At 36.1% G+C, this 13,525-nt stretch overlaps 1 protein-coding gene across 6 annotated transcripts in view; it reads left to right on the top strand.

Annotated features, from left to right (window-relative positions):
- Nucleotides 1-1,753: 1,753 nt before the first annotated feature.
- TP63 (tumor protein p63) overlaps nucleotides 1,754-13,525 on the top strand; it is a 228,662-nt gene continuing 216,890 nt past the window's right edge. For 2 of the 6 annotated variants that reach the window (XM_027061192.2, XM_015064364.3), the window contains exon 1: nucleotides 2,135-2,363. In XM_027061192.2, the coding sequence (XP_026916993.1) occupies nucleotides 2,251-2,363 (113 nt within the window). In that variant the 5' untranslated portion in view covers nucleotides 2,135-2,250. Of the gene's footprint in view, nucleotides 2,061-2,133; nucleotides 2,364-13,525 lie in introns of those variants that run through there. The other 4 variants (XM_053221061.1, XM_015064359.3, XM_015064358.3 and 1 more) reach the window with 4 other exon arrangements.

Below are 13,525 nucleotides of genomic sequence, written 5' to 3'. Positions count from 1 at the left end.
GCTCAGGTCATGAACTCACGGTTCGTGAGTTCGAACCCTGTGTCGGGCTCTGTGCTGGTTAGCCTGGAGCCTGCTTCAGATTCTGTGTCTCCCTCTCTCTCTTCCCTCCTCCCACTCTCACTCTCTCTCTCTCAAAAATAAATAAAACATTAAAAAAAATTTTAATGCCGCTTTCTACAAATTAGGCTATAAACCTTTTGAAATGAAAAACATGCTAGAAATGTTTGCAAATTGATAACTTATTTGGGGGCCTAGAGCCTCTCCTGGTAATTTAAAATATGTAGGAGAGTCCTGATTATTTCCTAGAAGTAAATAAATATCAGGCCTGGATGGAGTACTAAGTCTTGCTATTCAAAATGTGATGCTAACACCAGAAGCAGCAGCATCACATGGGGGGTTTTGAGAAATAGTCTCAGGCCTTGCCACAGCCCTACTGAACTAGAGGACCTGTTAACAAGATTTCTAGGTGACCCACAGATGCATTGACAGTTGAGAAGCACTGCACTAGAGATCATTATTTCACCTCTCGTTTTATAAATGGGGAAAACAAGGCCCTGCGTGATGGAGTCACCTGGCCATAGCCAGAGGAAATTGACTATTTTCAATTTAAGAACTTTGTATATTCCAGTCACCTGTATTCCAGTAGCAGGAGTAAAGCCAAACACTCTAATTCCAATTAACGAATCTCTAATTCATTAGTAAAATGATCTTCCCTTCAAGTTTCACATTTTGTAGAACAAGCTGTTTGATTTGGCTGGGGCTCAGGCCAGCATGTTTGTGAATTTCACAATTCACAGATGTTAGACACTCTCAGGCTAAGTAAGGGAAGAGAATGTCAAGTTTTAAATAGCTTCTCCCTTCTATCCTGGCTGAAGCAACAAATGAAATATTTTTATGAAACACATTTTGAACTGGAATTTCTTTTAAGGAAATGTCAAATTTCTCTGGAAAGGATTTTAGATTGTCACAAAATTCGACAACTGCTGCTGTCACAGTTCACAGGTGACCTGTGATTAGGGAGTGAGTGGAAGACATGAACTTGCCCTGTTGGTGACACTCAGGCACACAAACTGGTCTTTTTTTCCTGCTGGAGTCTATTTTAATTTAGCTTCTGAATCATATTTTATTCAATTTCCAAATCCACAAAACCAGGACAGGTTTACAGCCTGTATTCAGAAAGGAAATAAATTATTCTGCATGTAGAATTTTCTGATATTATATTGATTTTTGGATATATGAACAATTTAATGATTTTACTCTAAAGTAGGTTGAGCCAAAGTGAAACTCAAACCAGCAAAAACAGGAAAACGTAGTAAGAAAGTACAACACTGATAGAGGTTGAAGTAAACCTAGAATGTTTTCAATAACAGGCAATTTGAAATGATTTTGTAAGCTTCAAAAGAGTCTGAAGTAATATACTATTATCACTTTAAGAAAATCATGTGCGTGTGTTTGAGGTAGGATCTTAAAAAAACCCAACTCAGTAATGGTTATTTTCTTTTATTTGTGGCAGGCGAAACTTCTAAGGGATGTGAATGGATATCTCTTTCTCTTAGTTGAGACGAAGAGTGAGTTCTAGGTTAAATATAATCAAGGAATTTCCCTGTCTTTGCTATTTGAGATTGTGACCACAACAGGCGGTTGGCTGAAAGGGAGAATGAAGTGGGGGGGGCGGGGGGAGGGGAGAGGCGGGCGGGGAGGTGGAGATGAAAACACACACACACACACACACACACACACACCCTTCCTAAGCAGCTCTGGGGGAAAAAAAAAAAAAAGCACCAGGAGCAGTTATAGAAGTCCTCAGTTCATATCAGTATGCAGATACAAGGAAACATTAATTAACTTAAGCAGGGTGGACACTCATCAGCTTAGTTCTGTTTCAAAAGTCCAGGCTGCTGAAATTAAACTCTGATGCCATTCATGCCAGCATCCAATCACCGGAGAGACCAGAAGTTCGGCGATGCCTCCAAGTTGCCCACAAGTGTGGCCACTATACCTCCAGGACTCTAAAGCCGTGGTAGAGGGGGAAGAACAACTTTAGAGAGGATGCCCAGCTGGTAAGAATCAAGTGTTTCTGAGGTTTTAGTCACTTGACAAATCTCATTGGCTAAAATCAAGAAACGCTCCGCCTCTTTGCAAATGTGTGTGAAGGGGGGAAGTGTCTAAACTTCTATGTCTGATAGCATTTGACCCTATTGCTTTTAGGCTCCTGGCTTTATATCTATATATACACAGGTATATGTGTATATGTTATATAATTGTTCTCCACTTGTTGACTGTCAAAGAGAGTTGGAGGAAATGAATTGTGAAACTTCACGGTGTGCCACCCTACAGTACTGTCCCGACCCATACATCCAGCGGTGAGTTGAAATGTGACGTAACTTCTATCAAAACTTAATTGGAGTGCCTTGTGTATTATGAGTGTTTGTGCTGTGGACAAAGGGCAACCCCTCCTTGTTTATGAGCACAGCGATATTATTTTGGACTTTCTGTGAACGGAAAGTGGTCTGTGGGCATCTTTTCTGATTTTAGTTCGTGTATGGATCTACGAAGTGACAAGGGTGGAAGACAATTTTCCCGTGGTTTCTTGAAAAATTGTCACACCCCTTTAAGATGTTTAAACTCTGTTCTTTGCCTTGCTCAGCACTCACCCACCCAAGAAGAGGAAATGTCATTGGACGGGGACATGATAATCTGTGGTCTATCTTCGAGTCAAAATAAACACAGAATACTTTTGATTTATACATTAAAAATAGATGAAGTAGCCATTGTTATGCTGCCAGATTGTGGCTTGTCTTTCTGACTCTAAGAAATATTTTCTTCTTGATTTGTTTCATAACAAACATCATCTTTTGACAAATCTGACTTTTAAAATTTGTGATGATACTGAATTTTATTTATGTTTATAGGAAGAAACATTTGCCTAGTACTAAGAGGGAATATTAGCGAGCATGCACGATGTGTGTGTATGTGTTTCAAATTAGAGTTTGCTATTTTTAAACTGGTAAATGAAATCTGAACAGTGTTTTTCCAGTCATAAAGTTATGGGAGATATTTAAGTCATATGTAGCAGTGTGATGCTGTTAATTTAACAGCATGAGATGTGATGTTGGAATTTCATACTTTATTTTATAAGACTAATGAGAGAGGTCCTCTGAGTGTTGAAAATGGTGAGGTTCCAAAGGGGTTAACTTGTCATTCACCACCGGTGCTTATTGGAACCTTGTACTAGAAGTGGAGTGGGCTCTCTGGGAAGGGCTCAGTTACTGTCAAATTGCCTAGGCAATTATGGAGATGTGTGATCTTTTTCATTAATATGACTTGTCACCATGTAGGACACTAATGTGGACTATGTAGACTTTGCTCCTCTTCCTGTGAGGTTTCTGGTGGGCTGTCTGAGAAAGCAGAAGCAGAAAAGTAAAGCAGAAAGGTAAATGGCGGAGAAAGAAAAGAGAGGAAGAAAAAGGAAAGAGAGAGAGAGACAGAGAGGAAGCAAGTTTGTGGTTTTCCGGGTTGAAATAGGAAATGTAAGTGGTGATTGGATTCCTGCCTTACTGTCTGCCATAAACGACAATGTTAACAAAAATGGACGGCCCTGGAGCTGATGTTCTTGGATAATTTGAAAATTAAATTTAGTTGGAGTTTGGAATTGGGTCAATAAAGAGCAAAATACCCAACATTTTCTGGTTCTCAAAATTTGTTTCCAGACACAAAATTTTCTATCCTACTGAAATTCTTTTGAAATGTTATTCTACGAGCATAGCTCTGGTGAAACATTTGCTATATAATGCTTCCCTTGTGGATATCTTTTTTAAATAGGTACTTGGATCTACCTCAGCTCGAGAAGAAACTTTCTTCTATTGACTAGAAACCCACACGTCAATCCTGTATACCTCTGCCTTGGAGGCATTTCTAGTGATTGACAAGAGAAGCCTTTAAATATAAATAAATGAGAAAATTGTGTCTCAAACTGTCCCTGCAACCTGTTAATTCATGGAGCAAAAATCATCTGTTTTGGACATGTTGTAAAATTCAAAATACCCATAATACTTTAAAATAGTTTTACACTTTGCCAAATGCCCTGAGCTTTAATCACAGTGAGTGTTGTTTCTGGGGAAAGGACAAAAGCACATGGGGAGCTGTGAGATAGTGGCATGGGGTGGCGGGGGTGGCGGGGTCAGGAAACATTTATTCACCTGATAAATGGTGTTAGGCAAGATGGTGTCCTCTCTATTTGTAATTAAAACTTAAGTGGCAAATAAAGAGCAGAAAAAAGTTCGTTGCTGATCATCTATCTACTCTGTGCAAGTCACTGGAAATACCAAAATGGGTAAGATAGGGCTGTGATGTTCATTTATTTAACTCAGCGATACTTATATATTTAATAGCAGATACATTTTCCTCAAATATTTTAAATGTTTTGCCACAGACTTTAAGAGCTGAATTATTATTATTTTCCTATCTATCCTGCTTAGTGAGTAAATGAATAAGTGGATTATCACTATAAGAAACCTGCGATACTGTATATTGCCAAAGTAAGAATAAACAATATTCACTTTAACGCCTAGTGAGTGAATGGGTTTGAGTTGCTTTTTCTTAGCAGACAACCCTTGTAGTTCTCAGTTTACAAAATCTATTTTAAGAAAGACCAAATTTAATCATTCCATAATCATCGTCATCTACATAGTTAAATCTGTCTTTTTCCTGACCTTGTCTTTTGAAAGAAGTCATGAAAGGGAATTTTCAAAAGAGAAAAGAACAAGATATCTTGTTATTTTTAACTCCAAGCTACTTTAATGCATGATTTCCTTCTATCACAGAATAGGATAAATGAGGGATGCTATTACCATTTATTACTGAATGTTAATGCCATTCCCAAAAAGCCAATTTCAAAGTACTATGATAATCATTCTCTCAGTTAAAATTGCGATTTCACTGTTTTTTTTCCTTTGCACCTAAAAATATTGACACTATACGTTTATTTCTGCCCCAGTATTGATCCAATTTACTTTAGTCTTTGCAAAAACTTCTGATAACCACAGAGGCATGAAAACTATACAGCTTAGTTTTCCCCTGTTGATGACATTGACCATTACAAAGAAGAGGAAAAGGTGGGAAAAATCACAAGCCTTGTCATTTTATTGCTAACTTGGTTTTCACAAAATATCAAAGCATAGATGAAATTATGCTAGATAAATAAATAAGAGCCAGTGGGTAAGTTACCATTTTCTTAAAAATGAAAACTGAACAATAAGTTCTGTTTACATTTTAATAGGTTAAAAACTCAAGATGAATCTAAAATTTAGCATTTTAGAAGCTAAATCTCTGTTAGTGTGTTGTTGGGTAATAATCGAGGCCGTCTTTCATCCTGTGTTTTTTTTTTTTTTTTTTAGAATTGCCATCTAGTTTTTAAAATAGATTTTTTTAATGGAGTAATTCTAAAAGGAAGATTAATTTCTTTCAAAATATAATTTTTTGAAAATAAAGCAGTTAAAGTGATAATAAAAATGAACCAAGATTAAATCTTGAACATAATATGATAGCCGAGGGCTAAAAATAAGAGAAAATGAAACATTAAAATTTGAACCACTTGCACGATAATTTTGTGTTCTTTTTGCCAGTCCCCTCTATTCAAAAAAGCTCAAACTGCTAGCATGGTGTATGGATGAGTAAGAAGTATTTCCTGTGTAAATTACATATTGATTGAAAATGTTATGCTGTACTAGCTGAAAGGTCAACTTTATTCACTCTGTTTTCTAAATATATTCCAAAAGGAAGTGTGGTGACAGAGAACTTATAGTGGAAGATCATTTCATTTATCAGATGAAATCACAGAAAGGCAGGTGTACTTCTGTGTTGGGTGCCCTCCACTTGTCTCTCCACATGTGTCCTCCATTCTTCTTCTTGTTTTGTTCTTCTGGAAGCTTACTTCTAAAGACTACACTGACAGTTCCTTTATCCTCTGGTTTCCTCTTGGGTTAAAAGAGCATAGGAATGAAGTTAGGATATATGTTTCCCAGGCCACTTCCCTGTTGGATTTTTTTATTAAAGGCTGCAGGTCCTGTCAGATGCCCTTGCCACAGGTCCAAATGTCTTGAGTTCAAGTAACTGGTCCCTACTCTCCCTTTCTTTCAAGCTTAGAGGTGGTAGCCAGTCTCAGCCATGATTAACTCCAAAAAGCCTTATCCTATTCCTTGTACCTTGATACATAGTTTCTTCATTAAATTCTCTACAATCACTCTTTTTTCAAGTGCTCTTACTCCTATCAGGATCATGACAAGTATGAAGATGAAATATACTCCCACAGTGCTCTTTATGCACATACAAAGACTTGCAGAATTGATATAACATATAATAATACAATTTCATATGTGAGATAAAGGATGTATCCATCCATTGCAAAACAGTTTTTAGTAAGGTTGCTCCATTCATTTTAGCCATCTCCATAATCACTGTTTGTCTGTAACAAGCCAGCATGCAACGGTCTGGGTGTATTGTCTCTATCAGTGCTTGGATTGACAAGGCAGAAGGCAGGAAGAATTGGTTCCTAAAGAAATATGAAGGTACAAATTGTCAACAGGGACTAACGTATCCATCAGTTGTAACCAACAAGAAACTGCTTCAAAGCCTTACAATATTCACCAGAATAAGTTCTCAAAGAACTTTATGATCATTTGTGGTTAGCCCGAAGTATGACGGGTTACAATTCTGTATGCTACTCCTTTGCTGTAAGTGCATTTATTTGGGAGAGAGGCGGGGAAGTGTGTTAGTTGAGTGCACATAGAACTTGTTAAAAGATCTGAATCACAGTCTTAACTCCATCACTAACTGACTGTATGACATTCATGAAATCATTTAAGCTATTTAAGTAAAAGTTTCCTCATAAAGTAATCAGAGATTACAACCTCTGATCTACTGTTCACGGCTGGGACTTGGAGGATTATATATGAACCCAACAGAACTCTGAAATGCATTCCCTTAGTGTAATGCTCAGTTGTGCTTCTGTGTGTATAGCACATCAGCTAGACTGGGGATTCCTTTCCAGCAACAATTGTGTCCTCATGTGGGCATACCTGAAGTTCCATTTTGCTTTATATCATCTTTGAATTAAGGACAACAATTATGGGTCTTGGCATGATCTTGGCTTGTCTCTCTCAGTACTTATACTTCAGAATTGAGAAATCTGAATCCCAGAGGGGCAAAGTGTTTTTCCCCAAATCACAGAACAAAATAGAAGCAGAACCAGACCTAGAATTTAAGTCTCATTATCCAGTTCAATGTTATTTCTACCACAGAACATATTAATCATTTTATTAGAACTGTATAGAACTTTACGGTTAACAAAGTATTCCCGGTACCTTACATATCTCATCCACCTGGGAGGTGGGCAGGTGTGAAAGGCAGAATAATGGCCCCCAAAGATGGCCAGGTGCTAATCTCCAGAACCAGTAACTATGATATATTACACAGCAAAGGGGAATTAAGCTTTAAGCTGACCTTAAATTAGGCCAATCTTGGATTGCCCATGTGGGTTCAATGTAATCATGAGAGTCCTTAAAAATGGAAATTGGAGGGAGAAAAAGAGTCAGAATTGTGATGTGAAAAACATCTTAACAGATTTTGAAGATGGAAGGGGATCATAAGCCAAGGAAGGCTGGCACTTCTAGACGCTGGAAAAGGCGAGGTAACAGATTTTCCTCTACAGCCTCCAGAAGGAATGCAGCCCTGCCAGTACCTTGACTTCAATCCAGCGGGAGCCATGTCAGGTTTCTGACCTATCCAACTGTAAGATCACGCATTTGTATCGGCTTAAACCACAAGTTCACGGTAACTTGTTACAGCAGCAATAGGAAACTAATTCACCACGTAAAGGATTTTTATCCTCAAATTGTAGATGTAGAAACTCAAACTATTTTTTTTTTGGTTTTGATTTGTTTAAAGAATTCCAGAAACTATTTTATTTTATTTACTTATTTTTATTTTTTGGTGCTGAGTGGGGGCAGTAGAAGATGAGAGTGAGATATAGTCCTAGACCTCAGGGAATCCAATGTAGAATTACATATATAGAGCTAATACAACGGAGTTCATGGGAGAGTAGGAAGACACCTGCTTGCTGAGGACTACAAATGCAAAGCACCCACCCTGGAGGCAGCAAATTGGAAGTGGGATCTCTGTTAGTAGCCTCTGTTCAAGTTCCTCAACATGCTTTCCATGGAGGTATATTATATTCAACTCTTAGATGGTAACTGATGCCCAAAATTGTAACATCCAAGTTGGCTTTCAGGAAAACATAGTGATGTACATTTTCATTTCTGATGTTTTCTGGAATTCAGAGAAATGTTCTATCAACAGCCTGAGACTATGATTTGATAAGTCTAGGTGGAGCCTTTGGATGACATTGTAAACAAAACAAACCTTTCTGATTCATGTAGTTCTCAGTCCACTATTGAAAAAACAGCTCTAGACCTTCTGATGCTATAAGGTTCCCAGTTAATTTTAGGTTTACAATTACATTGATACATCTCTCTGGGAAATTGAGGGTGAGGGGAAGGAATGCAAAACTAGCATTTTCTATCAAGCACTGCAGATGATTCATTTGTTTGCACAACCAATTTTGAGACTATATAGCGAGACAAACTTGTACCCAGTGTCCCAATAGGAAGCTTGAAAAAAGGTACCCAATGATATGAACAACAGACACATGCCTTCCTAAAGAGAGACTTCATGTTCTCACTTTACTTAAGAGCCAAATGGATTGTGAGATTAAAGTAGCAATTTTCAATCTGTTTTAAGTCAAGAGAGCCAAGTTTCTGATTAGCTATTTTGCAGCTCAAATTTGTCCTGACAGAGTTCCTATCTCCTTTAAATAACTCGCCAAGGAACAGTCCTCAAGCAACAAGTGATGGATGGATAAAGCACTATAATTATGATCAAAGTCCAAAGACTTTAGTCTATGTAATTATGCACTTCCAAACTCCTGAAAATCACTTTGTTCCATTTAAAATAGATGAGAAATGGACATGAAGTGATGTGTACTTATTGGTTAGTCAAGGTTTTGGAAATGACAGTTATTAACGTGTTGGTTTTACCTTAAGCCATAATATTTGGGAGATAATTTAAATGGAGAGAATTAATTGTCACTCTGTTCTTATTGTTTGCCTCCTATTCTTTACTTATATCTGAGTCTTAATTATGAATTAGACTCTTTAAAGTTCAGAATGAATTTGTTAAGTAGAGAGAAACATTGTCAGGCTCAAAATCCCCTTGCCACTTTCAAATTTCCAGTACATTTTTCTTTTTTTCAAATGAGCAAGCTTAATTTGTCCAGTTGAACAGAAAACACCCTTTCTCACTTTCCATGAACTTGGTTAGCTCTCTCATGGTTGAGGGGAAAACCAGCATCATGACCATGTTAAAACTGATAAAGCATTTTGACTCAAAAAGCAAAAAACTGGATGTTGGTGTGATAATTTCATCAACCACATGGTTACCCAGGGTAGATTTTTAACATAAGCCTTTTTACAAATGGTAGTGTAGCTTGAAATAAATAATAGGATACCTACAAATCCATGGTAGAGGCAACACTGTAATAGACTTTGCCCTCTAAAGTTAAATATGTTATACCTAAAAATTGTTGACTGCATTTGACCTTTTTGCTTCATCATATCCTAACATTTCATCAAGAGAGTCAACTTTTAGAGCTTCCTTAAAAGTCCCAAGCTTTTATATATTTTTTCTGAAATTCGTCATTAGCTTTTCTTCTTTCCTGTTTTTTCTGATTCTGCCAAACTTCTATTTTATGCTTTCATTTAATAGTGTCCTTTACTTGTTAACTACATAAATAAAATAAATATAGTATATTTATTGAAGCTTTCATTGAGAAAGATATCTTCCATTTTCTCCATAATTTTACAACTTCTTCCAAATAGAAAGTGCTAATAAAATGTGTTTCCATTTTGTCTTTCTTTTTCCCACCTTTGTTATCTTGGGGGATGAATGAAAACTTTCTGTTGGACAGGATTTTCAAACTAAATTATGAGCAATCTAAAGGCTTCTAGTCCAAATGAAATTTTTCAGCATCTTAATTGATACTATCAAATGTGATAAATCTTTCCACCTGTGTCAGCGATTCCTGTAGAGGCTGATGTGGATCTGAGATTTCTTTGCTAAAACTTGGCATATTAATGGATGATACACTCAAGTTAATGCTGGTGAATTCAGTTCATCTACAGAATCTCGTGTAGAATCAAGTCTTCTCACTGAGCAAAGGCCTTCGGTGTTGTCCTCCCCATGAATGCACTAGCAACCTTCTTTCTGGCATTTGAGGTACCCCTCATCTTCCTACATACAATTTATATACAATTTTATCTTTAATTCTTGAATCCTTCAAAGAAGTAGTGTGGAAAGTTTTTTTTTTCCTTTTTCCTTTTCTCCTCCCCTTCCTTTCTTCTTTTTTCTTTCACAGAAGCTCTGTATTTCTTTGCTTCTTAGGAAGACAGAATATATATGAAAAAGCTAAAAATATCACAAAGCACATTTTTTTAAACCAGTCTAAGCTTTTCTCTGCAAAAGTGAAACTGGGGCATTTTGTAAGCAAAAAATAAGAAATTGTGACAGTAACATATCCCAAATAAAAACACATAAAACTTACAACATATATAATTTTTGGTTTTATAAGAAAAAAAAATTAGTATCTAGTTTATCTAAGTTGCTAAGTACATTTTAAAGGATTTTTTTAAGTTAAATAATATTTAATAAATTGATAACGATGCTGGTTGGGTGACAAGAAATAGAAAGAGGGAAATGATAATGCTTTAAATAGTTCAACATTGTCAACTATAAAACTATTCAATAATGTTCAGTAAATATTTAATCCTTATTTTGTATATATGATAAGGAATTGAAAAACTGGGACGTTTTTAGTACTGTTTTTACTGCAGCAACACTGGTTCTAGAACCATCTGAATTAAGTGTGCAGTAAAGGAAGATCATTAATGCTCAGGAGCTCAGGAGGAAACATAAACATAAATGTTAGAACACTTTAGTTATTCTCAGAGGAAGTATATTCAGATAAAGGCACTTGTGAGTTCATATTAATGATATCAAAAATTATTTACTAGACAAATAACATGTTCCCAACAATGATGGAAGCCAACAGGGAAAAATGTTTTAAAACAGTTGTTTTATATGGCATCTTCTAGGGCCAAAATTTTTTATACATAGAAGTTATAAGAAAATAATTTCAATGTTTGGGGTGACTGGGTGGCTCAGTCAGTTGAGCATTCAACTCTTGACTTCAGTTCAGATCATGAGCTCACAATTAGTGGGATAGAGCCCCTTACTGGGCTCTGTGCTGACAGCGTGGAGCCTGCTTGAGATTCTCTCTCTCCCTCTCTCTCTGCCCTTCCCCTACTCACATGTGTACGCTCTCTCTCTCAAAATAAATAAACATTTAAAAAGTGATAATTTCAATGTTTTAATTATAAAAATAAATAATAACTTCTAATTTGTTATGTATTTTTGCGTTTAACATAAGTAACTGCATAGGGATCACAATATCAATGCAACTTAATATATTTATTTCCATTATTGAGCCTTGAGTTTGTTATCATTTTTATTAAATTTTTATTAAGTTTTATAATTTTTATTAAAAATTTACAATATTATATACCAGCTTTTTTTTTTTTTTTTTGACTCATTTCTTTGGGATCATCCCATGGAACATATATCTAAGGAAAGCAAACTAATGCATGTTTAGTCCATACAAAGTGTCATATAATACCTGCATTATCTCCTATAATACATTTTTTGAGGCAAGTGACATCCCAATTTGCAGATGGAAGAAAAAAATACTCAGAGTGGTAACTAATACAACCAGGTGACTTAACTAGTAAGTGGAAGGACCGCTTTGTATTTTCCTCCTCATCTGAGTCAGAATTGGAAACCAGGGCCGTCTCATCTGAAGACTTGGCCGCTTTCTCCACAATATGCTTCCACCTAAGAAGTGAGAGGGTTCATAAATAAAAAGGAATATATTTTTTCAAGTTTCTGCAAAACATTACTATTGAAAGGGACACGCCAATGTATTTTGTCAGAGTCCCAGCTTTGGCTATTACTATATTTAATTTTTGCTAATTCAATGGATGTAAAATGATGTGGCTTTAATGAACACTTTTCTATTAACTGGGGCAACTAAAGAAACCACGGTTACTAATTTTTAAAGATGTCAACTTTTGACACTGTGTTTCTAGAAAAGGAGGATGAAGCATAAACAGCTAAGTATCTCATATTTATTGAGTTCTTACTATGCACCAGAAACTATTATAAGCGTTTTACATATTTAATTTTACACATTTAATCTTCAAACCACCTTAAGGAGATTTACTAGGATTATCAATTGCTAACCAAGAGACAGTAGTATAATGTTTAAGAGACTGGATTTGGGGGCCAGTGTGCCTTGATTCATATTCCTTCTCTGCCAATTGTTAAATCTCCTAACTTAATCTCTATTTCCTCATGGATAGTAGTATCTACCTGACTGGGTTGCTTTGAGAATTAAATGAGTTAATAGTATAAATTGCTTAAGAGAGCATCTGGCACGTAGAAATCTTTAGATAGGTGGTAGCTCTTAATATTCAGATTTCATAGATGAAGACACTGAGGCACAGAATAACTTGTCCAGGTAACATCTAGACACTCATGGAGATGAGTAGGATCCTGATTTATAGAAAATTATTGTTTATAGTCGGTGCCTTAGTTAACGCTCAGTAAATTTTATGTGGGAATGGTTTTTGTCATAAGTTTTGTCTTTTTGGTATGCTTAGAGACCATAAAACAAATCATTTACATTCTAGAAAAACAGTCTAAAGAGGGGAAATGTTACCAAGTACATTTTGTACCATTAATACAATCTTGGAGAGCCAAATTTGAGGACAAACTGCTCTACAAATGCATAATATGTGAATGAATGAATGAGTGAATTAGTGAATGAATCTTTTGCATATCACAAATAATTTCTGTTGTATTTCTCTCTGATATACCATAGAACTTTATATTTATCTTAAGGTATTTATATTTACTTAAATCACTAAGCTCTTCATTGTTTCTGATTATATACTGTGTCTTACATGGAGTCCTGTACATAACAGGTATTCAATAATTATTTGTTTAACTCAGTTGAGATGTTTTGCTCCATATTTGTGCACTTTGTTCCCTCCCTCTCACTCCTCAATCACCTTTCCCTCCCTTGATACATGGTCTTACACCAAATGAAGGACCAAATGGAAGATGTAGGCATATAGGAACCTGGCCTACTGGTATTTGTCTCCTTATAACAGAGATAAATCTTGGCCAAAAAGTTGAAAATGAAAATTAGAAAAGCAAATGAATTGGGTTTGAGACTAGAGATGGTTTCTTGTCATATCCATAATTTATTCCTTGGCAAAATGGTTTTGGTCGTCATGGCAAACCATGTGAGAACCCGTGTAAGGCAGACACTACCAGAAACCAGAGGCAGCTTGGG

This window comes from Acinonyx jubatus, chromosome C2, assembly GCF_027475565.1.
Source record: "Acinonyx jubatus isolate Ajub_Pintada_27869175 chromosome C2, VMU_Ajub_asm_v1.0, whole genome shotgun sequence".
Lineage (NCBI taxonomy): Eukaryota > Metazoa > Chordata > Mammalia > Carnivora > Felidae > Acinonyx > Acinonyx jubatus.
This window is presented reverse-complemented; position numbering and strand designations above follow the sequence as displayed.